The sequence below is a fragment of the Abramis brama genome (assembly GCF_963993115.1).
Source record: "Abramis brama genome assembly, chromosome: 14".
Classification (NCBI taxonomy): Eukaryota; Metazoa; Chordata; class Actinopteri; order Cypriniformes; family Leuciscidae; genus Abramis; species Abramis brama.
In genome coordinates, this window is record NC_139976.1 from 28768806 (window position 1) to 28795484 (window position 26679).

Sequence of the window (26679 nt, forward strand, 5' to 3'; positions counted from 1 at the left end):
AACCTCTTAAGGTAAAAGATTGAGTTTTACTTTAAAATTATTATTATTATTATTATTATTTAAATATATGAGTTGGACTGAACTGTAAAAAAAAAAAAAAAAAAAAAAAACCAGCCAGCAAGTTTCATTTGTGTGTTTTTTAGTTTTGAAGGCTGTACTAACACTCTAAAATGTGGAAATTTAAATCAAATGAGGTGTGTGGTGTATAACAAGTGCATTTGTTTATTGATATTTGTGTAGCTGTTAAGCAGCAGTTATCTGCTTACCTCAGTGTCAGGAGGCCCGTCAGAGATCACTCACACGCATCTAATCCACTTTTGATGAACTGGGTTAATAGACTCCCTGTGGTCATTATCAAAGAGACTCATTTCTATTCATTTCTCAGCACACACGACCCTCACACACCCGCCTCTCATTACGTGGGGCCTCTCCTCAATAAATACAGCTCTTCTGTGCTCTGGAGACACAGTTCATCCTCAAGTGTTCAGCATGCCCCGTCCAGACGGCTCTTACGCGCAGCTCATTTGGAAAGAGGCAGAGAAAGCCCGTTCTGACCCGCATCCCGAAACAGTCGGCTGGAGGGAGGAGAGGGATCAGGGCAGGGCGAGCTGTGACCCGTGCGCTCTCGTCCAACTCCGGCTGTCCGGACTCGCATATCCCGACGAAGACCAGAGCGCGATCGCCCGAGCCCGGAGACGTCGCCGTCTGGCTGCTAACGCCCGTGAGAGGAGGAGGATGCTGGGCTTGAACGTGGCCTTCGACCGCCTGAGGAGCGTCATTCCTAACGTGGAGAGCGACAGGAAGCTTTCCAAGTCTGAGACGCTTCAGATGGCGCAGATCTACATCAGTACTCTGAGCGAGCTGCTGGAGGAAAGAGACTGCGACCCGGAATTCAGCTACCCAGCGTTAACCATGGCCGTGCAGGATCAGGTCATTGTGAAGGGTTCAACGGACACTGAAGAGACCAAAGCTGAGCAGAAAACTGTTCCTGCCTGTAGGATAAGATCATACGCTGGGAATCTCAGGCGGCCCACTTGCTGTGACCCCAAAACACCAGAACTCATAGTGGACTCTCACTATCTGGAGAGGAGCAATGGAGCAAAATAACAATCTCAGTGTTTTTTTTATTTGCATTAAACATCAGTTTGCTTGTTGGACATTTTGTAGTAAAATATAAATTTTCTGTAATTAATGATATATTTCTCCTTTTATGCTATACAAATAAATATTTTCAGAGGAAAAAGTTTGTCTTTTGCTCTTGAGTTCACAATACATTTGTTAAATAGTGGATTTAGTACCAATAGCAATAATGATATTTTGCCTAATCGTAATATGCCAACCAGACACCAAAAACGACACGTAAAAAGTACTGAAAGTAGCAATTTTTATTTGCGTTAAAATTATGTACAAGTAACCAAAGACATTATTTTGAAATTGGTACAAATTTCATGTTCCTGCAGTTGGCTTTTCGATAACGCTTACCTCAAAGAACACAACTGAGAAAATGCAGTATAAAATAAAACAATTGAATTCAGAAAAGTAGTCTATCTAGTTCTCCAACAGCCAATATTTACACGAGTATTTACAGTTCAGGTTGCTTCATTCAGTCCCCCCTCCCCCCCGCTGTGTGAATTCATCCCGTGGTGATGTTTGGAGCTCACTGACCCAGAATTCGACACTGACTACCAACAAAACACTCACAACTCATAGTGTTTTGTGTACACTATGTCAAATTAAAACAGTTAAGCAGTGAGAGAGGGGAACAAATGACCCTAGATTTGCTTTTGCCAAGCTGTGTGCATTCAGTCTACGCCCATGAAAGGGCTGACAATGGTAGCAAAACGTCTTGAGCATCTGACATTAAAATGAGCCTCCGTAAAGCTTACTGTTGAGGGCGATCACTTGAGAGGCGAACAAACAATGGAGAGCTTCTGACAACACAAACTTGAGAAGACGAGAACGGTTTGGGTCAAAATTGTACTGGCTTTATCAAAGAGACGTCAAGTGCTAAATTCAATCTACTAAAAAATAATAAACAATCAATCAATCCTTCATAAACAATGATGGACAAATTCAGGTTGTATGACACAAACTAGTGAAATGTGGGATGAAAGTTTGTTGCGTGGCTCAGTTTAGTTGTTGAGCATCAAGGCCATTGCTAGATGGTAACCAGTGTTCTGTAAAACTGCGTTTAACGTTTATTCTCACAGCAACTTTGGCTCGAACCAAACCACAGTAGCAGCGCATGCACAAGAATTTTCACAAAACCTGGGTTACCATGTAGCCATGACCCAAACCCAAAACATCTCTCTCATGCACAATACGATTATGCAGCCAAGCTGTTGTATGATATTAATGAGTTTTACTGTTGATTTTGAGCCTTATAATGTTTGGAAATCAGGGTTAAGTTCACAGTTAACGTTATGGCATTTGGACTATATGGTTATGAGTCACGACTACTAAAACATTCCAAAAACGCTTGTCCCTTTCCTGCCCTCGCGAAATGGAAAGCGATGTAATGTATTCATTCGCAGACCTTTGACACAGCGCTATCGATTAAAAACGAATTTGTGCAACACAAAGGGAGCACATCCTGAAGTGAAGAGAATGGATTTGAACCAGGAGGGCATGTCTTCACGGCATTTCAAAGAGGACCAGAATTACGAATGCTGTTTTGGATTCACTCTCCAATTGGTCAGGTCAGTGTTGAGCGCTCTTGAATTTACAGACTTCAAAGTGGAATTAAACAAACAGAGGGGACAACAAACATCCTTTAACAAGTTTTATCAAAGCTACTCTATTTCTGACAATGAAAACGAACTTCCAAGGCGACTGATCAGTAGATGGCAGATTAAGGGGGGTTTGTGATGAGAGAAACACAATTATGCCGTGACGAAAACATTTGAAGACGAAACGGATGGACAACTTGTGACAAACCCAATGAAAACAGCTCCTTTTAATAGAGTTCCGTGTGTAATGTGCTTTAAACTTCATTCTTTCCAGTCTGAATGAGGAAGGTACTGGTGGATGATGATCGTGGGTTGTTTTCCAGGTGTGTCGGGTTGGGCCGGGGTGTGCTGAGGTCTGTGCGTGGAGCTCCATAAAAACACTAGCAGTGTTCCAGATAATCAATGACCCTGGAGATAGACTTCTGCCCCGTGGTGCCCACATCACACTGTAAAGGACAAAAAAACACAATTGGTCAGTCAACAAGTATAACTTTCTTATTAGTTTTCTTTACCGAATGAGGCAGAACATTAGTATTAATATCACAGCATGCTCACACATGTACCTGCCTATGTATATTCATGTTGCATACTTTTTAATGACACACCGATTAATCCGTCGATATTTGGCCATTCTGAGATTATAGCGGTTCAATTTACCCACTCAGCCAGTTAACAGAAGAGGAATTTCTCTCATGGATCACACTATTTTAATGTGGCCTTGTTCAAGTGTACTTGCACAAATAAGCACCGAGTAATATTAACAACATGTACTTCGTCTCTTCACCAAAAGTGACAGTTGTCGTGTCGTCTACAGTATACGTGACAAAGAAACTCCAAAGTACGGTAAGCGCTTGGAGTACGTTAGAAATAGAATGGGACATCAGTTTACTGTCTGGAATTTGTTGTGTTATGTATTGCCACACGGCTCCGCATCCAGTGTAGACAGCATCACTCGCGTCTGGTGTAGACATGGTGTTGGTTGCGTACAATTATACATTTTTTACTGTTATTACTAAAGTAAATGTAGCAAACATAACAAGGGCAATAAAGTGTATAAAGTGTAATGGTCACATGTAAAAGTTCAAAACCAAGAAAATATTTAAGTACATGTTGTTTATTGACATTGTGTCTAAGCAACAAATTCTTCATTGCTCTTTTATAATAAAGTCATTATTTGCACTTTAAGTAACACTTTACAATAAGGGTTCATTGGTTAACATTAGTTGACTAGTTAATATGAACTAAGAATGAACAATACTTCTACAGCATTTATTAATCTAAGTTCATTTTTATTTCAACATTTACTAATACATTATTAAAATCAAAAGTTGTATTTGTTAACATTAGTAAAAGCACTGTGAACTAACATGAGCAAACAATAAACAGTATTTTTATTAACTAACATTAACAAAGATTAAGAAATACTGCAGCAAAAGTATTGCTCATTGTTAGTTCATGTTAGTTAAAGGATTAGTTCACCCCAAAATGAAAATTTCCTAATAATTTACTCACCCCAATGCCATCCAAGATATCCATGTCTTTCTTTCCTCAGTGGGAGAGAAATTATGTTTTTTGAGGAAAACATTTCTGGATTTTTCTTCTAACAATGGACTTCATTGGTTACCATCGTTTTTAAGTCCAAATCAATGCAGTTTCAAAAGTCTTTGAAGTGTTTAAATGGGCTGTACGCGATCACAGCTGAAGAAGAGGTTGTTATCTAGCGAAACGATAGGTCATTTTCCAAAAAAAATTATCATTTACCTTCAATAGTTCGGATTGAGCTGATCAACAAACGGACAGGGAACTACGTCATCACGTTGAAAGGTCACGCCGGCGCCGGCAGAAGTACCACCCCACTGTTTACAATGCGACCGTACGTAGGAGGATAGTTCAAATAGTATTGTTTGCTATTATATATATATAATAATAGTATTCAGTGAATATGAATAGTATATGAATAACATTCTGATGAATATGAATAGTAGTTCAAATAGTATTGCCGGCGTGACCTTTCAACGTGATAACGTAGTTCCCTGTCCGTTTGTTGATCAGCTCAATCTGAACTATTGAAGGTAAAAAGTCTATAAATTATAATTTTTTGGGGAAAATGCATTTTCAAATGAAACTGCATTGATTTGGACTTAAGAACGATGGTAACCAATGAAGTCCATTGTTAGAAGAAAAATAATTTCTCTCCCACTGAGGAAAGAAAGACATGGATATCTTGGATGGCATTGGTGTGAGTAAATTATTAGGAAATTTTCATTTTGGGGTGAACTAATCCTTTAATACATTTACTAATGTTAACAAATGGAATCATATTGTAAAGTGTTACCATACTTATATTTTAGATATGCTGATTATCATTTCAAAATCATACAATAGAGCACTGCAGGAATGAGTTGGCATTTTTGACCTTCCGGTCCCACTGTCCCAAAGTCAATGGGTCTTTGGTTAAATGCCTGAAAATGGTACCACTAAAGAGTTTGTCATGGAAACTAAATGTCATCACAGCAAAAATCCAAACCAGGGTACCAGGGTGATGGTGACTTCCGGGTTGGCCTACAAAATTGTGTCATCCCTTCAGCACTCTTTTAACATAATAGCAGTGATATTGAAATAGTTTTTGTGAATCAAGTCATTTCGCTGGTATGGTATCGACTACTAAAATTATCATGAAAATTTCAGCAACCCTGCATCGCTCATTGAGAATATTATCCTGGTCAATCACTTACTGTAAGGTTCATGAAATTCAAGAACTTCTTCAGCATCTCTGTCATGACTGAAAAATCCCCTTTTGGCAGGTTCTCCCTCACAGTAGTCACATTCATCTGAAAGAGAAACAGAATTAGCAGCCTGTTCCTCCTGCGAGGTTACAGAACACTGCAGGCCAGTGTTGAAAGAGAGTCTGGAGATTTTTAAAGCAAGTCTCTGTTGATCAAAGCAGCAGCACTGCATCTCCGGCCATCATTTTTTCAGTACGCTCCAAAAGTCTCCATAGTACTCGTTCTTCAAAAACATCAAACTCAAATTTTTCCCTCCTTCCAAAAGCTTGGATGCCTCCTAACATGAATCTAAAGTGCAAACAGGACTATGTACCTTTAAAAAAAAATCCTACTTTGAGTCAATTTGCTTTGTTTTTCAAAAACAGAATCAAACTTGACCTTCAAAGTGTGCAAACATGCATCCAAAAGGAAAAGTGGGTAAAATACGAGTATAAATGCCATCTCGTTTTGTGTCTGCATCTGGGCAGCGTTTATTGGCGAGACAGATAATGGCCGTGTACGTCAGTCAGAAAGCAACAGTGTGTTGTGAAAGAGAAACAGAGGAGTCCATTACAGACAATTCAACAGCCCACCTATTAACGTCCTGAAAATAAAGCCATTAATACTGGCAAACACAACTCAGGGGCTTTCTTCTGATACCTGTCTTCGAGCTTGAAAACTGCAATTTAGACAAACAACCCTCAAACCTTACAAAGGAATTTGAACAGCAAAAGCTCTGCACCAATAAATGCTATTGGTTTGTTTTGACTTTAGAGCACTTGTAGAGGACAGAAAGGGTATCTAGACGAAAGGTTGTAGTCTTGCATAGCTAAATGCATACCTGACATTAATAATAAATTATATTCTTTATACTTTGAGGAAAATGTAGATTCTGAGAAGACACAGATACAAATCATGATCAGAGATCCAAAATGGAAAACATTGAGGTACGTGAGTGTGTTACTTACAGGGCTCCCCTGGCACAGACAGCCCAAAAGCAGTGCAGTGTATGACGCCACAATACTGTCCTCCATGTGCTTGCCAGCATGCTGAAGAGCTGGAAACAAAAATCACATGACATATTCCTCAAAATAACTTAAAAACATATACAAATTTTGCATATTTACTAAGGGTTAAGACATTTCAATAATATTTGAGCTCATAATAAAGGAATATTCTATTTATTTAAATTAAGTTTTTTATTCACTTAGATTTGTTTCATTTCAGAACAAGATTATAATTATATGCACAAGCAGCATACAATATACCTTTTTTGTTTTTGTTCTTGAAAACATTTAGAAGCAATGCACATAAACAATAAGAATAGAACCAAAGCATTTAAGCTCAGGAAGAGCAAATGAAAAAGGCTAATAAAAACAGTAGAGAATGTACATATAACATATCTGCATATAATGGTTGCGTTTATATCAAGGTTATAATCGTTAACGAAAACGAACGAAAAAACGAAAACTAGGTGGGAAAAAACATTGTCGTTAACTGAAATAAAAATAAAAACGAGGCATTACAAAAAAACGATAACTAACTAAAACTGTAATGTGCGTTTGGCAAAACTAACTAAAATAAAATAATAGAGTAAATGTCCTTAGTTTTCGTCTGTCAAGGTCTTTCATTTTTTAACGCTATTTAAAACACGCAGCATATTCATTCAGCTGCATTTCCTTTCCCTGCTCTCCCTCTGTCTCTGTCACTCATGCGTCTCTCACATGCCCACGCGCACACACACACACAGCCCCTCCCCTCCATGCACACCGCGTCTCCATGAGAACGAGTGTTCGTTCGACGTTGAAAGCAAGTTCGCGAAAGGTTGGCATCTCGTGAACACCTTTACACTAGCACACATTAAAAAGTGGTATAAAAATATTTTCAATTCTGAATATAATTTTGTCAGTGTGTTAATGTCGACCCGAGAAGCAATATTTTCTAAAATTGTATGATGTTTTTGTTGAGTTATTATGTTATTGTTTAGTTACACAATACTTTTTCTGACCTTTTTGAATCTTTCCCCTGACAAATAACCCAAATTACAAAAAAAAAGACTAAAACTAACACTAAAACTAATAAAAACTAACTAAAACTAAGCATTTTCAAAAAATAAAAACTAAACTAAACTAGCAAACCCACTTTAAAAACTAATTAAAACTAAACCGAATTTGAAAACAAAAAGTCAAAACGAAATAAAAATAAAAACTAATGAAAAATGCAAAACTATAATAACCCTGGTTTATATTGTTTAACGTGTTCGTTTTGAGAATAAAACAAAACAAGCATGTCCACATGCTTGGGTGAAAGTTGACTCCTCTTAACAATAAGAATGACTGCAGAAGAAACATGCTCCGCTGGCACAAACGTTGCAGGGACACACAGATAGTGTTTTGCTAAGCGAAGTTTGTAGAACACCAAAAGAAAACTAACATGAGTCACGACACACGCTTACTAAAGGCCCCAATATACTGCCCTGATATACTTCAAGCGAAATCGAAGAACGAACATGCCTTGCGTCATTTCGAACAAAATCAGGCCAAAACGAAGTTTGTTTTGTGTTCGTTTTGAGAGTTTGAAACAACTTGCCAAAGCGAACTTTCTGGAAAAGATCGCTCTGGCTGGTAAATATCATCAAACTACCATTGATCCATGGCAATGATGTAATAGGTAAATGTGGCTCTGAGACTCAACCTCCTTTGACATGGAAATCTTCTCCAGGTTCGTTTCTTCTGTTCAGTCCATCGAGGTCAGAAGTCCGCAAGTAAAAACATGAATACACTGGAGAGTCGCTTTATAGTAAACTGAAGTTGTAATTCTAATTGAAAGAGACACTGATACTGTTTATTCATGTTTAATACTGTAAACTAAACAGCTTGATTTAAAGCAATCCATTGTATAACGTGCTATATAAATAAACGTGACAACTTTACTGGAGTGCTGAATTGCAGAGCTGGTGCAATCATATCCACATCGATATGATCAGATGCTTACTTAACTGATGTTTTCTCACTGCTGTCATTTATGTTGCGTTTATTTTGTCGTTGAAAGGAAAGCGTGTAGGACATTTTTACATATTCATCAAAACAGCGCTCTCAGCGTCAGGATGTTCGCTAACAGTATATCGCTGGTCACGTATGTTGAACTTCTTTTTACCCCAAAGTGAAGAACAAAAAAGAACTTTGTTGTGAGTATATCAAGGCCTTAAGGCTGACTATACACAGAAAGGTCTTGCACAAGCAGCTTTATCTCTGAGGCTGCACTCGATAACTACAGATGATAATTACATAATGTTATCTCTGCATTAGACTAGCTTTGTATTGTAACATACAGAAACCTAAAATCGGAATTGCATTAACATCAGAAAAATTAACTAAAGGCGATTTTGGTTTCTTGACTCAGAAGCTAAATGGACCTGAGAAGGTCTGAGTTCAGTTGGTACTCTCAAATGTAATATAAAATTCCTCTCTTAGAAATCAATGACATGCGTGTGCATGCACATTAAAGTGTGTTTACACTTGGGGCATGAGCGGCCCTGAAGATGTCAAAGTCAAAACTGAAGGCAAGCATCTCATCAGCTTCTCTTTAATCTGTTCCTCCGAATCTAATCAAATATGCTACTTCAACAACAGCATTCATTCATTGGTCCAATCTGAGATTGTTTGCCCATCAAAGTGGCTCATAGATGAAGCAAAATTACCTGCCATGGCAAAAAGAAAAACTGCATTTGGCTAGTCTCAAGTTATAGTGAGTGTCTACCTTTGTTGAGGTCAAGTTCTTCATCCTCCTCTTCTTTCTTCTTGTCCTGTTGTCCTTGGTTGTTGTTCTCTGAAGCCACCCACTGAATCTCTTCATTGGTTTCTTTCCATTCTCCGCTCTGATCCAATTGGGGCTTTGGTGCATCGTTGATGAAGTCATCCGTCTCCGCCTCTGCCAAAATGGCCGCATGCTCTCTCTGAAGGAAAAGCTATTCATGCAGAAACAGAGGAAAACTAATCACTGATGTTTCGTTTGTGAACCAATTAGTGACGGTCCACAAAAAAAAAAAAAAAAAATGGTAAACAGTTTCAAAAGATTTAAAATAACTGAAATTACCCACCACTAATAGTAATGCTATTCTATTACATCTTTACATTTCTATTAATGTACACATGCATTAATGAAAATTCCAGCATAAATCATTCGTTTTTTCTGTATGTCTGTGTGTTTATACCTTCACCAAAGCAGCAATGGCACCAAGAGATCTCTCAGTCTGCAACTCCTCTTTGTCAGACACACACATGGAGTCCCAGACGTCACTTCCCTCCATCTGCAGCTCCACTAGACAGTGTCTGTTCCTTGCACTGTACTCCACTAGATTAATGAGCAAGCCCAGACCCTACACACACACACACACACAAAACTTTAACAGTAATGTCACACACAACTGGTTTGCACAAATGCTTACAAAATAGGGTTGGAAAAATATAAAAATATTTAATTTAATATTTTATTTAAAATATATATTTTTACATGTTTAAATTATACAAAAAAACAACATTTGTTGTATTCGCATTGGCAAAATAGTATGGGTAGTACTTGGTTAAAAAAAATCCATTTTACAAATATTATTTTAAATGTACTTTATGTTGAATCAAAGTTAATATGGGGATTCAATGTGTAAATATATTTATGATTACAAACTTTAAATGTTAGATGCAATAAACCGTAATTAACCACAGAAATGTGCTTATTTAAAAATTGTAATCGATCCAGACCTACAATAAATAGAGCAATGCATACAGTAGTAATAAACAGCAAAGATTATGAACATGTATGTTGCACTAAAATGCTCAATCTTTGCCAATTAATTGGTTTCCTAAGTTTGTTGCTATTTTTAGTAACAACTAATTTAACAAAACTTGTCAGTGATCAAATCAGTGATTTGTTTGCATTATAACTTAATGTTCACAAAAAAGGTATCTGCCTAGCAGTTTAAGTAACAAATTAATTTGTTACTAATGGAAGGAGTGTATTAACGCATTACAATCAACGAACAATATTAACCACACTAAGAATTAATACAGGGGACCCGATACCACAACTTAAAAAAATGCATGACTGCAAATTAAAAATTCTAATTTATTGATTTAATTAAACCTTTGAAGTTGCAAACAAGATTTTGTTGAGTTCTGTTGACAATGTTGATCATTAAATTAACCAAATATAGTGTCTAATATAAACTCAGATTTCTGCTATAATAAAAAAAAAAAAAAAAAAGAGATTGTCTTGATAATTTTGGAAACTGGACATAGTGGATTTCTAGTTCCCAGGATGCTTTGCATGGGACTGGATAAGAAGCATTAAATGTTGAACTTACTGTACTGTTTTTTTATAGAAGGGAAATACCTGTTAGTGTTTAATGCGGTTATGTTTGACCTTTTTTTTTTGTCAAACTCTTTTCAATAAAGTTTCTGTTAAGTTGAAGTTGTGGTTACAATTGAGTAGACTAAATGAAGGTAAACACTACATTGGCTCTATAAGCAATAAATGTGTTAATGCCAGTGACAAGTATTATCTTACTAGTTCATTAAATCTACAGTATGCTAAATAATTACACTAAGCATGTGCTATGATAGCTGTGGATTGTAACAGAAATTGATAAGATTAACTGGTTCCAGGGCTACAACTCTACAAGCAACTTTTTTTTTTTTTGAGTAATCAACTTAAATTTGTTTGTTACAAATTATGAAGTTCCTCTAACTCAATATAGTTTGTTGCTTGAACAATCTCATTTGAAGTTGCCATGACAAAAAGAAAATGATGCATAGGGTTGTTATTTTTTGGGGGATCTATTTTTTTTTGGTTGAGCCAACAGTTTTATAATTACCAGCATAATCCTCACAAATAAGCATTGTATATATCTGAACCAGCACGTAGTCTTTTTTTTACCAATCTGACCACAGTATGGCTTTTTCATTTGTAACGTTTGAAAGCACTCTGGAACTCCTAGTGGCCACTGCTGATCCTCACTGAATGTATACTAACACTGACTGATATTAGTAGAGCTGTGTACTCACCAGGACTCTGATATCGAACCTCTGCTCCTGCGGTAGGTACTGTGGGACCCTGAGCACACAGTTCAGCGCTGTGATGATTAACTCCTCCTGCTCCCCTGTCTTTGTGCTGCCCCATTCTACAGACAGATACAAAACACACTCAATGGCTGCTGCATATACGAGTTCAAAGTTAGTTAATCAGGGATTTTCTCTGACTGTTGTTCTCCAAGCTGCTCACATTTGGCTTATGACCGAGTACTCCTGCATTATGCTAAAGGGTTTGGCAGCAATACTAGAGAGCAGCTAGCCAAAGCAGCACTGCTAACAGAAATCCATTTGGCACATCGAACAAAACCCATGCAAGGAAGCCAAAAGACTCTTATTGACTTTAAGCCTTTCAAAAGCAGAATAACAAACGTTCTATTAGGCATAATGTAATGAGACAGTTACTATGGCCCAGTTGCCTGATTGTTCAGCTTCCAGCACATATTACAGTTCAGTGTTAGGGAGTAACTAACTAAAAGCAGCAACATAAGTATGTAATGACTAATTGATAACCAATAATGCATTTCATTACTGATTTAGTTGGATCTGTGTGCTGGAGAACCTCTGTCAGTGACAGCACATTACAGCAGTAAAAAAATAATTTCACCGGTCAAAAAGGCATTTGCAAAATGGCGCTCACAATGCTATCGAGCTGCTGTGAGAAAGGTTCCAAATTATTGACTAAAGCCAAAAAGTATTCCTTATGCTTTGACGTGAACTGAACGCTAGCATATGCGTAGTCAAACTCATAGCCTTTCAAAGTATACTCCATTTGATGACCTGCGTGAACATGCACGATAAAGTTTCATCCTTGTCCAGAGTCTGCACCATTTCTCTCCTGAAGTTTTCTTTTAACTGGAGTTCCAGCCATCTCAACCCCCTGAGCATGCAACATTGACGCGGTTAGAAAAATCAAGCTGCATGCGTTCAGTATGCACATACTGTTATAAGGACGAAATTGGCATTACATATGTACGCATACCCTTACATATACTTTGCCATTTACAGTTTGGGGGTGTTGGGGAGTAACTAACTTAAAGCACCAATGTTATTAGGTCTGAGTGCTGTGAATGGAAAACCCATGTCAGTGATATCACTTTAAAGCAGAGAAAAATTATTTTCTATGGGGAAAAAATGCATTTGAAATATGGTAGTCAAAGCAAGCAGAAAAGGTCCCAAAATTTACATGAGTAAATAATTTCAATGTCAGGTGTGTGTGCGGTTTAATGAACACCAAACCAGTCCTGAAGAAAACCATTTCCATCTTGCTCGATTCATACAGATTAAGTTTACAATGCCTTTTTGAACTTTAAAATGTCAAAGTGTTCTTGGAATGGATTTTTTAATGGTTGGGGGTGGGGAGCAGAAATCTCTCTGGTTTCATTAAATTACCTTTATGTGTTGAACAATGAACAAAATGAACAAAAGTCTTATGAGGTTTGGAATGAGGGAGAAAAATTGACTTAAATTTTCAGTGAACTAACCCTTAAAGAATACCTTGTAACTTGGTAAACTACAATTGCAAAGTAGCTTTTTCAACACTTACATTTACAATATATTCCTTCACTGTCAAACTGGAAAATTTGTTTTGTTAAACATTCTGGTCTTTGTACTTACCGTTATCATGTGTGAGATTTAACAGGACTCCAATGATGGCTCGCATACAGTCTTCTACGGCTTTCCCCACATTGCTGTTGCTGCAGTAGGGTAGCGGTGTGCCCGACGAGCACAGGCCTCTGTTCACCTCTCGACTGTACCTCTGGATCATCTCCTCACAGTGCCATAAGGCCCTAAAAACACAAAGTCAAAGATGACATGTCCCTCAAAATAATTATTACATATTATTGTTTTAATATTCAAAAATATCTTAAAAAGGACAATTCACTCATTTTCACACACAAAAGTTAAATAACTTCAGAAGTCTTGGTATATGTAGTGCACGTAAAATAGTTTTTATGGTGGTTTTTTTTGTTTGTTTTTTTAATTTCATTGTATGAAGAAGCACAGCATGAACATTCTTCAAAATATATATTTTTGTTTCTCACAAAAGAAAGTCAGTCATATGTGGTTCAGAACAACAAGAGAACCAAAAATTACACATTAAGTAAATTAAAGGTATTGGTTCTTCAACGAGTGGGTCACAGACCTGTTCTGATAACTTGGCAGAGAGCAGGGATAAACAATGATAAATGCAAATAATAAAATGCAGCTAACCATATAATTGTGCATAGTTAGGATAGTAAAATAAAGAGCCTTATCCTGTAAAATGGAGGATAAAACTAAAAAATTGTGCATCCAATAAAACTCTGCTGTATTTTTGCACAAATTAATTTGTCATTTGGTTGAAGTTAGTTAAATTAGACATGCCAACATGGATTGGTTGCTTGACATGCCCTCATTCTCAAAAACCATGAACATGCCTACATTCAATTCGTTTACAGGGTCATGAAATACTAAGATGCATTTTAACAGAGGTAAGTGTTGCACATAATAAAAGACAACGTTAGCATTTGTTGATTTTAATTGTAGGAGAAAACTGGTTAATTTTTGCACTATTTATTGGTCTTCAGGGTCTAAAATCTTCATCGTGTGAATGTCACATATGTTTTGTAACACCTATAGTACATTGATGACTTCTGTGTCTCATAATTATTCATAAGACTGTGTGTCTGATGACGGTTCACTTAATTATTCACAACAGCACGTGATGCTTTCCTATGACAGATGCTGTGAGACGTAGATGCTCACGTAGCGAGAGATGCATTCATGGATCACAAGTGAGTGTTTTTGCTTTGAGAGTTTCTGCGAGGCACAAATTCTCTTCCATTTAACCAAGAGTCTCCAAAATTGGATTCATCTGCACCTCGAGTGTAAACGTACTTTAGAGCTCCTTAACATGACGGCTTGAATAAAATAAATTAAAATTGAAAAATAACAGTCTCAAAAGTTATTAAAACTGCAATAGCACGTTCATATGTCTACTTTTGATTTCAATTAAAGCAGTCAAAGGATATGTACCATGTATAATATATGTGTTGATTTTGTTGCATATAATTGTTAATTGCCACATGCATTTGTCGGAGCTTTTGAAGCTTTTAACTCAATGAGAGCGAAATAAAACCGCCTGAATCAGAAAATGTTGTTGTGTTGTCGGTCTCCCTCTTCCCGCACCACTCCGCAGCTTTCCACAGCCACTTTTGTAGCATTTTTCAAACCTGTGGTGAGAACTAACTAGAGCTGACATGGAGTTTCATGGCCCTTTAAAACTTGGCACTGTGAAGGACAGAATCTGTGTCCTGCAGCAAAAAAAACAGCTAAGAAACACTACTTCAAGGACCCTAGCAAACTTCATATTTTACTTTAAGCACACAAAAAAACTGCTCTTGATAAATGAAATCATAATTTACAGTCTTTCACAGGGCATCAAAAGCCTCGTAATGTACAAAGTGACATCACATTAGAACATTTTAACTCCAACTCTAAATCTGGTCCTACAAGTGCTCCATCAGCATTTAAATAATGGCCATTCAGAGTAACGCTCGAGATGGAAAAACAGCCCGCAGCATCCTAATGGATCACATTTAAACCCCAGCCAAGGTCAGCAGACACTTACACAAGCTGCACTAGCTTTCTCTAGAGGGGGGAAACTTAGCTCTTCCTCTATTAGCCCCCAAGATGTGTGTGTGAGTGAGATAGCAACAGAGAGGCAGTCAGCAACCAAAGCACAAGTGTTACAGTATGACCAGCTTCATGCAAAATCCCACTAATGCGCTTAGCATAATGTGAGGTCATTAGCGAGCGAGATGGGAAATGGAGGTAGAGGTTCATGTACTCATATATTAGTGAGGTCATTATTAATGCAGGCCTGCCGTACTCTCTTAATTGAATTAGAGCCGGCTGAACAAGCTTTTCCAAAAGTGTGTGTGTGTGAGCAGACTTTGTTGACTCATCTAGATCCTCTTCATAGTCCTGAGCACCCGTGTTTAGTTCGCTTTGCACTCTTTGAAGGGTCTGACCTCATCTAGAGAGCTGGGCCATCAGCTCATAATTACATTAGCAGTGGAAGAGAGGCCAGACTGCCTCAAGCAGACAAGTATGAGCTAGATTTACCATAAGAGATGCTGAAATATGCTTTACTCTCAATATGCAAACTGAAATCTGAAAATATGAGTGGTACTTGCCCATGTAAAATTCGCATGCCAGGGCGTTGCTTCATGGCTGTTTTTTGAGTTGTTTTTAGTGTGTTGCAATCTGGTTGCTGGGGTGTTTGCCATAGTGTGAATTCTTACTGGCCCAAATCAAAAGAGCCTTCACATCTCTGTGACATTATGGTCTCTAGATATGGTTTTGCTTCCCTCTATCAATGTAAGTCTATATAAATTGTTACCCGTTTTATCATCTTCCATTTCCAGGCAAGAATTCTGATTGCTTAGAAAGTATGAGCACTATGAGGTATCATTCATGTCTGCAGCACAAAAAGTGTTGTGAGAATTACATGCTGGGGATAATGGAGTTAAAAATATAAATTCGAAATAGGGATTTCTGAACCCAAGGCCAGAAAAACTATATTTCATAACACATGGAGAAAGGTATAAGGTATCATAAAAGTAGTTAATGTGACTCATGCGCTAGGAGGACCCTTTTCATAGAATGTAATAAAGCATTCCGCATTTAGCAAATATTTGTTTTAATATATATCTTCATAAAATGTAACATACTACTTTACATACACTATACGTAAATATGTACAATATACTTTGTATTATATTACCCTGGCCATTAACTGCTGCAATTGGGTTTCTAATACAATACTTTTGGAAAGAAATAATGGATTTTTCTTTTCTTTTACGGTTTAAGCAAATTTGCTGCCATGTAACTCCATAGAGGTTTACACTGTAAAGAAAATGTGAAAGTAGATCCGAAGTCTTCTGAAGCTATAGCTTTGTATGAGGAATAGACCGAACACAAGTTTTTTAAATCATAATCTGACTACTTTCAGTTCATATTCTAATATGGAGCATGAAGTTGTGTGATGTCAGATACAGATGGACTAGCTTTACAGTGCTTGACCTCTCCTGATATTTGTAAACTTTCACTGTATGCAGCGTGTATATGCAGTGTTTGGGATGACTAGAGGGAGTAAATGACAACTCATTTATGGACTAACTATCCTTTTAAGTGCTCTTAAGTTGGACACTTGAGACAGTATGCAACTCTTGGTAATGTTTGAAATGATTGGTCTCTTTAAGAAATGTCAGCATGGCTTGAGCTGTATCAGAGGGTGTTCTCTGGCACAGCAGCTCTGCGCTTATGGTCTTGGCAGCTGGTGCTGTTGATAAAGTGTTCCTGTAGCTATTGGGGTTGTTAATGAGTCTGGAGGCTGTCTGCTGTAATGAGCAAAGCTAGCACAAAGTTCACGGTTAACCTGCATCCTACCTGACTGAACAGTACCAGGGTCTTACTGCCAAAAACAGAAAACATGACAAGAGTACTGCTACATTACTGTAAAACCACAGCTAGACTGCTGAACAACTGCATTTATTTTGGAGACACTTACTTTGCTGAAGACACTATGAGCTGAGAGTCCTTGTACGCGATCAGGTAGGCCTGGTTTTCTGGATTGTGAACAGTTACCTGTATCAAATGAATACATAAAAAAATATGTATATATTTTAAAAAATCTACAAAAACAACAAAAAACTGACCCCAAACTTTTGAACTGTAGTGTATATCACAACAAGACCACACCTCTGGAAAGTCACTGAAAATGTCTTATTGTAAAAACCATGTGACAGCATATATAATTTTATTCTGTTAATGCTGTAATGTACGTGACTTTTAATTGAAATCTATGTTAATGGGGTTTGTAGTTCAAGGAGAAACAGCCTGGATCTACTTAATCAAACTCATTCAGGGCACTTTATTCACCTTATTTTTTAACTATGATAGTGGGCATGGCCATTTGTAACTTGAATGTGTGAGGCTTCTGGTGTCATTCGCTTCCAGTTATTTTTAGCTGTACAAAACTATACGTTATGCTGCTTGACATTGAAAACTGGAATTTCTTATGGAATGTCTCACACATTCACAAAAAATAGCTTACTTCCACATTGCAAAATAAGGTGGATACTGCACCTGGTTGCACATAACAATAAAAATGAATGTCAAAGAATCACATCTCAAAAATGTGGATGAGTATCAGACTTACACTTTCTAGAACACGAAGACATCTCTCAGCCCCCCACAATGACGCCACAAGGTTCTCCTTATCATCCTCTCGGCTCAGGTTCTCCACACACTCTTTAACTAAAGAAACACACACACACACAAACTCACTGTTAAAAGCCTCTTATTCGAAAATGAATGCATCTTAAACTCAGGCAAAAAGGATGGCCATCACTTAATACAAAATTAACATCTCTCTGCTCTTCGATTTTAAATAATGAATAATAAACAGGTCATTAATACACTGTAAAAGCAGAAGACCTTTATCTACAATGTGGTCCAGGCCTCCCAGAAGCCGGAGTTCTTCTTTAAACCAATCCCCCGCTCTCTTTGACGTCAACGACAACAACGTCTCCATGGCTAAATGTCCCGTCTGCCGAGAAAAAGACAATGCACAATCAGTCTGAGAGATATTATAAAAAATACATTCAGCTATAATGACTCCATTATGCAAATGTAAAAGTTCTATTTGCTGAACAGAACATTAAAACAAATGTAAATGGAGGGCGTGAAATGCAAAGAAACACGACTTGATAATATTAGTCAGTCTTATGGCTCAAGCAAAAACATTAATGAATTTAGAGAGACAACATCTTGTAGAGGGTTTAATCATGGTGCTTTAGTGTGCTAACATTCTAAGTAGGCGTTCACACATGATCTGTTGTGTTCAGTTTGTGTATTTTTAATTGCTGGCCTATGTGCACACGCTCCAGGCGGATGTCTTTGACAAGTGAGTCATGTCTCTCTTTTTTTCAACGTCAGCATTTTCAAAAACAACATGTCAAGTAAGTACAACTCAACTTTTAAAATCCTTCCATTTCTTTCTTATTTCTTTTCTGACAGCTTACAAAAACTACACTGTCAACAGCATGTTAAACCTTCTCCAAGAAAAGTCAATAAAGAGTCCGATCTTTTTTTATATATATAATATTAATACATTTGGAGAGAACTATTCCTTTAACACAGAGACTAGAGTTAAGACAGAGACAATCCACCAAATAATAGATTTTGAAAACATCCCTAGAATGCACAATCCAAGCTCTGAAGTGCATCCACTAGGAGCAGAAGAAACTGAACCTTTCTGAAAACCCCAATGAACAATCTCTCATCCGCATGGTCTATCACAAATGCAGAATAATAAAACGTTATTGTTCTGCACAAATCCTGGACAGGAAAGTTTGCCGATGGAAACAAACAGAACTACAGCACTGCTGAAAGAAACATTGCCCAATAAACAAGCACAAGCTGATCTCAAGCTCACCGTGATATTCTCCAAGTCGAGATGCTTATTGTGGACGGTTTCGCAGAGTTTGCGAATCTTTTCTTTCACTTTGTTCATCTCTTTTGTCGTCAACTGATCAGCAATGGATTTGTCCAGTTCTAATTCCAGTAAACGAATCATTAGATCCAAACTGGCCCGATCCAGGTCCATATTCAAGCGGTCTCGGCTGAGAATGTACATAAGAGAGGCCGTACACAAAGCTAGATTCTGAGGAAGGGACAAGGACAGCAAAGTAGAACAGATTAATTTATGTAAGACATCAGCCAGTAACGATTTTAGGGGAGTCAAAAGTCTTTGGACTTACTGAATGTTGAGGTGCATCACTGAGAGTTTTAAAAACCTGAGCCACTTTCCCACGAGCCCTCAGGTGCATCCTGAAACTGGGCATGGCGCACCTTGTGGCCAAACTAATAACACTGCACAAGGATTATAATGAACAAACATTAGGTCATAGCTTAAATACTGGATAATGGTCAGAATATACAGTAAGGAATGATTTCTGCACCTAAGGCAGCGTGTGTTAAGGGGTTGACCAGTCTTCAGACCAGTGGCAAGATACTCAAAGTCATCGGTGAACTCCTGATTCTCACCAAACTCTACCACATCATTGAAGTGCTTCACATGCTGGACAACAGTGTACAACTGTAGAGAAAAAGAAAGCATGTTGCTGGTTATTTTGTGAGCTCAGTTACCATCTACCACTGCAACAGAGCACAGTGGTGTCAAAGCTACATGCAGTGTTAATCTCATCAACAAAATTACTGACAGAAATATTCTCTGATGATGAGTTTTACTTTTCTGAGGTATATGGGTATATAAATATATAAAGCCTCTCGCTGACTCAAACACTTCATTCACATAAACTAGGGGTGGATGATATGACCAGAATCTTATTTCACAATATGATTTTTAATTTTATTTTAATGATAACGATATATAACCATTATTTTATTTTTAGTTACTAAAAATAACAACAAGGAAGCAAATGACAAATAATAGGACAAATGCAATAGAACAACGATACAAGTTTTTCAGGGTACAGTAGATTTATTTAACATTTAACAGAAACTGAATAATGAAATGAAAATGAAAAAAAACAACATTGCATTGTCTTCACTGTATGAATTGCATATAAATTGATTCTTATTAAATATATAAAAGTTATTCACTCAAAGAGCAGTGAGTGATTGTCTTTGCCTTTTGTTGTTTGATTAAAATTAATGATACAGATGACAGCAGGTTTATTAGGCTGGCATCTCTTTAAGACTTAATGCTTGGATCTAATATACTGATACACATCCAGTCTTCGCCCAGCTGTTTACATTCAGTTAAGACATAGCCAACTGTGTTTATGTGAATGCTCTACACTGCTTTTTGACATGACTTTGTGTGTGTAAGGGCAATAAGCCGCAAAAGAACACTGAATTCGGAATTGTGTGCTGTCAGAGAGGGGGCTTTCTATTTCTGTATAACTCTTTTTAGCATCCCATTTTTTTATTCATGCATGTTTCTTTATCACTCTAAGGTGTCAATAATGATACACAATTTATATCATCCCAACATTCATACTACAAAAAGTATCCAACTGTAACAATTTGTTTAATGTCATCAGTTCATTTACACTATTTACACATTTATATTCTGCATTATATTTGTATAGTTTTGTCAAAAGTATAGGTACTTCAGTATCAAGTTGATACTAAAATAAAATAAAATAAATAAAAATAAATTACTACTACTACTGGATCGATTTGGGATGATTTTATGAACTTCAGAAGTGTTGAGCACTGTAACTAATCACAGATGTGTGTGGAGCGCATGAATGCAATGGCCAATGCAATGGCCAATCAGAGCAGTTTAAGTTATCAGAATGCACAATACAAAACGTTGGAGTTTGTTTAATGCAAGCTCGGTTCTGCACACTTGCAAATCTTTCCATTGTAAAAAAGTGTAGACACAATGTAAACGAGATTCATTGTGCAGTGTAGACCGCTTTGATTAAAATGTGAGCTTTCGAAGGAGTGCAGAGCTCAGTCAGGGAGCTTGTGCTAAACATGATTGACAGCTGCAATGATTATAAAAGGAGATCTTTTTGCCTGCTTTCTGTATATAACCCATTCACAATTTTGATCAGTTTTATTTTGTATGTTGCTAAGTGCAAAGCAAAATTTCTGAACTGACAACTGTATTTAAATGCAGGATTGAATTCAAAACTGAGATGATTGACAGTGATAACCATAGCAATGAATGGAACAAAACATTGACACTATGTGAAAATAAATCAGTGCATTAGGTCTTGGAGTGTAAATACAAACTAATAGACAAACCGTTTATTCTATTACATGTAATGTGTTTTCGTTCTTCATTTTATTGCTTTTTACTTTATTCAAACAATGTTTTCAATATTTGAGAACCAATTTTAATGGAATTGGTACAGACTACAGACATTTTGGTATCATAACAACACTAGCTACTCCAATTACTGTCATATTAAAAATAATAAATGATTTAAAAGGCAGTTCCCTGGAGCAGATGAAGATTTGTTCCACATGGCGCATGCAAAGGAACGTAATTTCCTGCCAGCAAAGTACTGCATGTTACGCTTCATTATTCGTTGATAATGTAGACCTACAAGCTAATAGAAAGACCCCAAATCAGAGTTATAACAAACAAGAGCTAACAAGAGATAACTTGTTGGGGCCTGAAAACTGCCTAAATGTAGAACAATCCAAACAGCTTACAACTTTTAGCTTAAATGAAAACCAAACCATTTATTCAGTGTGTGGGCAGAGTAAGGGGTGAGGGTTGTAAAGTAGATGGTCTTGCACACCTTTCTAACTGTTTAACACCCAAAATAAGAATTACTCTACAGAACATCAGTGCTTTCTGGACCCCATCAATAGGCATTTATGTTTTATTATAACAGTCCTAATGATCAGGCCAGAGTTTTCAATATGCTGCCACTGAGACAATCAAATCCAAAATTTATAGAAAAACAGCTGCACTATTTTGTATGCATATTTAAGATAAAGCTTTATGCATTCATCATTGGTTCCAGGCCAATGAATTTCAAATTTAATTGGCTCCTGCTTGGGCCTTCAGTATTACGCTGCCAAAAATCTAGAGAATTATAAATGTCTTAACGCAGTAGTTGAAGGGATATTTCACCGCTGGAAAGCTGAATGTGTATTTAAATTGGGTCATTTATGTAGTAGAAATGTGAAATTATTTTCGAAGCTGGTGCCTTCTAGACTGAGAAAAGCCAGAAATTTTTTTTTTGGCTCATGTGGATGAAAGACAACAACTCCCAGAATGCACTTGCTTCGCTGCCCTACGAGGCCACTCTCAAGCCACGCCAACCGGTTACAGAGGGCAGTATTGGAAGAAATTATACAACTAGGCTACTAGTTGACTCGAAACTGAAAAGACACAATTTTATTGTGAGATCCCACCCCCTATGGGCAGGCTGAAAACTTGCGGAACTAGCTCCCACTACTGGCTGTATTCTCTCGCCTCAGGCCAAAAAAGCCTCAGATGATGCAAAATGAAGATTTTTGCATCATCTGAGGTTTTTTTCCAGACACACAATACAGAAATCTCTTGTCTCCGGGGGACATGAGGGAGGAAAGCGCGGTCATTCGAAAATACTACCGGGTTTCTACTGATACAAAGCTTAATGCTAATCGGTGAAGCATCCCTTTAAACCATACCTAATACAGAATCAGCTTTTTATTTTTTCAGTATAACACACAAGTGAGTGTTTCAAAGATTTCCAGTCTAACTCAAGCCCAGGCCCGGGACAAGAGGTCCAGTTGTACCATCTTATTGGCGGCATGGAGCATGAACTATCTGGATTGATGTTGTCAAAATATAGATTTTGATATACATACTGATTTTGAATATTTCAGACAGTTCCAGTACTCATTTTCAGCATCTCAGATAAGCTCGGTTGACAATTTTGATGACAGGTTACAGCATTTCATGCTTTTCACACATATCATAGCTTTTTGATGAGAAACATTTATAACCCCGTTTCTTGAGGGTAAACTCTTGGAAGTAAATTAATTAATTTTACTATTATTTTAATAGTAAATTACCATTTTAAATAATTAATTCTTCTGAATTGATTCAATTTATTTTACTGTGGAGTTAACGCCCTTAATGTTGGGGCAATTTGTCCTTGAGGTATCAAAAATGGTATCAAGTACCAAAGTGACGTGTGCACTTTGTGAACTGCCCACGGGCCGATCATGTAAGCAGTGAATGAATGCAGTTAACCTAATTTCTGCATGTGATATGAGTTTACCATGCATTTGGGAACGCAACAGGCACCAGTTATGCATTTTCACATTCGCACAATTTCCACAAAAAAAAATTTGTGAAGAAAAGTAATGTAATTTATTAAGTATGTGTATGTATGTGTGTATATATAAGACTTCTTTCTTTCAGAGTGCACCAGATTGATGCGTGTAAATTTAAAATGTATTATATTTTGTTATGGAGGATCTATAGTCCCCTATAGAGGGACCGAGGTCAACACCCCACCCCCATAGTCTTACAAAAGCCTGTGGGATTTTCCCATAATGCAATGGATTTGAAAATCCATTTCCAGTCAGAAAAATTAAACAAATTGTATTAGCCATGATTTTAACATCTTTCAAGACTCATGCTAAAAGTTAAAATATTTTGTAAAAACATAAAAATAATAATTAACTGAATTAAACATGCAAACCAAACTGTTTTTTTCAAGACGAAAACTGGATGTCACTTGTTGAATTAAACATGCAAAATGATGTGGACGAGACAACAAACATACTACATACATCTAAAATGTTTATTACTGCATAGTGCTGCATGCTATTTTGAAAAAGTAGTAGGAAATATGTACATGATTTGAAGCTATGCAGCAAGTTTCTATATTGTATAAAATCAGAAGGGGACGTCAAATGTTTGCACTCACCTCCTTGTGTTCTTTCCTACATTTGAGTGCAGTGACCATGTCCTGGTAAGGTTCTGTGGGGATGGTGGTGGACTTGGTGACTTTGGGAGGAGGGGCTGGAGCTTTGAACACACCGTCGTCCTTGTTTGAGTTCGACTCTTTACTGCCTCCTGATGAAACAGCCTGTGCAAGAACGACTCAGAATTAAAGCATAACATAACATGTTTGGAAGCACTGGCAGAGTTGATTCACATACACCATGAGCTGCCAACAACCAACCCACTGCTGGTTATGTAACATGATGACTAAAGATGGGCTACAGAACATTATAAATTCCTCATGCAGCAATGGCTAAAAGGCCAAATCCACAACCAACAGCAACGCTGCTAAATAAAACACTTCTTAGATGGCTCAACGCCACATCCTTTAATGAATAATGCAAAGTTTTGAAAAATGTGTTTATAGGAACAGTACAAACGGAGGTGCTGAGCTAATGAGAATGCTTACAAACAGTTCAATTGAAGCCTAAGCATATCTGTCAGTGTGCTTAATATTACAGTGGGCTTCACTAGTGGCAGCAGATGCAGGCTGCCTAAATTGTGTGGGATTGATTGTGTTTAGATGGCAAATGTAGAGAGCGAGGAAGAGGTTGTTAGTAGAGTGAGAAGTGCATAATGGGGGAGTGTTTGCACAAAGCACCAAATAAAAATTCACCCCATTTGCTTTAATACACATTTCTGGTTTTAATGTGAATGATTCAACAGGCTCAGTTATTCCATAGAAAAAAAATGCTTGTTTCGGAATCATTCATTAAAATTGAATAACTTGCTTCACCTCGGAAAATACTTCACCAGTCTACTATTTAATGTTAAAAAAAGCTGAAATATAGAAAAACGCTGACAACTGTAATTGCAATGTGAACACAGCCCAAACATGCCTAAAGACTAGGACTATCACTAACAATTATTTTGGTAATAGACTAATCGTTCGATTATTATATTAATCGATGATCATTTTTGTGGTAACAAAAATAGACCTAAGTGAACAATAGGCTTTAAAATAACTTAATACATACAGTTTATAATAATAATAATAATAATGATGATGATGAGGCAACAATAACTGGTTCAAAGAAGTATCAAAAGCAAGTAATTATATGGTTTTATTGAACAACACTTAAAATACATAATGTAATATACATAATATCAAAAAATCTATGAATGTACATTACGTATTATAACAAATGACTGAAGTGTGTGCCAATGGCTTGGTGATTGTTGTTTAATTATTGCCAAACATCACTTAATTCAAACGTCCACTTAATCTTTAATATTTGGCCACTTCTTTGCGATTGAAATGCCACAGCCATTGTCATTTCTTGAAAAAGAATATGTGAACATCAGAACATGCAAACTCAGAGCGTGGGTTTTAACTTTTATTTTGCAATCGTGATAAACAACAATTTGCATATTTAGAAACATTGATGTATTTACCCGTTTTAGAGTAGGTTTAAAAATGATAGCACTATGCATTATGATTTTAACATTTTTAATATATTGTGCAGCCTGCGGATCACGGATTTTCATCCATGGAATGCACCACTGCTGGCATTTTGCCCGTTAATCAACATGGGTAAATTGCAATCAAAGATTTTTTTTTTTTAAATTTAGCATTCAAATCTAATCAAGGAAACGTTACAACCTTAATAAAGACCAAATTTTTTTATGAAAGTGTAATGCATTAAATATAATATACAAATCATTAAAATTAGATGTGACCAAAATGAGTCGCAATGAGTTTTTGTTATTACATTTTCTATAAAATGATGTATAATTTGTTAAAGTTTAAAGTTTTCTGAAGGTTCCAAAATATAATCCCTGGTAATAACATCAAATTTGGCACACACCAAGTCAAAACCCATATCTATAGGAAAAATGTTTATTCAACTTTTTTTCTCCATGATACCACAAATGTTTTATTAACATTGAGACAGAGAGCCTATAAATTAAGACCTACTGTAATGCACGGATCTAATATATATTTTTTCTCTCTTTAATTTTTCCCCAGCAGTTAACCAAATGTTCATTTTAAGACATAGATAATGTTAGCGTGAATACTCGCCAAGATTCTGTGTATGTGTATATCGGAATCAAGCACTGTCTGAGAGGCGTCTTTGTGCGCACGCTTTTGATGTGTCAGTCAGTGCGAGTAAGATCGTTTTGTTTACATCAGCATGAGTTTGAAAATCACGTTATTGGTTCAGAGTCATGCCATTGAGATTTCACTATGAAAATTCATAAAGTTGGAATGCTGCGCTTTACAACCCTACCAAACTTGTACTGAGGGGAAGCACCAGTCGTTTAGAAGCGAGCAGAGAATAACACCCATTATTCATATTTATTAAAACAAAGGAAAGATTTAGGAAGGTACACCTTTCAGAAAACATACAAATCCTTTTAGCTGTTTAATTACTATTTGGAGCATTGGGATCACTAGACGAGAGCTTAATGAACAAATTTTTGTGAAAACCTAAAATTCAACCAAAATTGACATTTTCACTTGTAGCTCGTAAGTAGCCTGTGCGCATTCCCACTCATTTTGCCAGCACGGGTCACATAATTATATAATTTTTCTGAATATTAGTCATTTATTTGGT

General features: G+C 36.9%; 1 protein-coding gene across 2 annotated transcripts in view; it reads right to left on the reverse strand.

Annotated features, from left to right (window-relative positions):
• Positions 1-1367: 1367 nt before the first annotated feature.
• Positions 1368-26679, reverse strand: part of waplb (WAPL cohesin release factor b) — a 75784-nt gene continuing 50472 nt past the window's right edge. For both annotated transcript variants that reach the window (XM_084135168.1, XM_084135169.1), the window contains exons 7-20: positions 24045-24206; positions 19590-19726; positions 19389-19500; positions 19064-19291; positions 18064-18175; positions 17786-17883; positions 17135-17211; positions 13195-13367; positions 11554-11669; positions 9708-9872; positions 9254-9461; positions 6463-6551; positions 5465-5560; positions 1368-3175 (exon numbers count right to left, since the gene is read on the reverse strand). In XM_084135168.1, coding sequence (XP_083991294.1) covers positions 3110-3175; positions 5465-5560; positions 6463-6551; positions 9254-9461; positions 9708-9872; positions 11554-11669; positions 13195-13367; positions 17135-17211; positions 17786-17883; positions 18064-18175; positions 19064-19291; positions 19389-19500; positions 19590-19726; positions 24045-24206 — 1839 coding nt within the window. In that variant the 3' untranslated portion in view covers positions 1368-3109. The remainder of the gene's footprint in view (positions 3176-5464; positions 5561-6462; positions 6552-9253; positions 9462-9707; positions 9873-11553; positions 11670-13194; positions 13368-17134; positions 17212-17785; positions 17884-18063; positions 18176-19063; positions 19292-19388; positions 19501-19589; positions 19727-24044; positions 24207-26679) is intronic.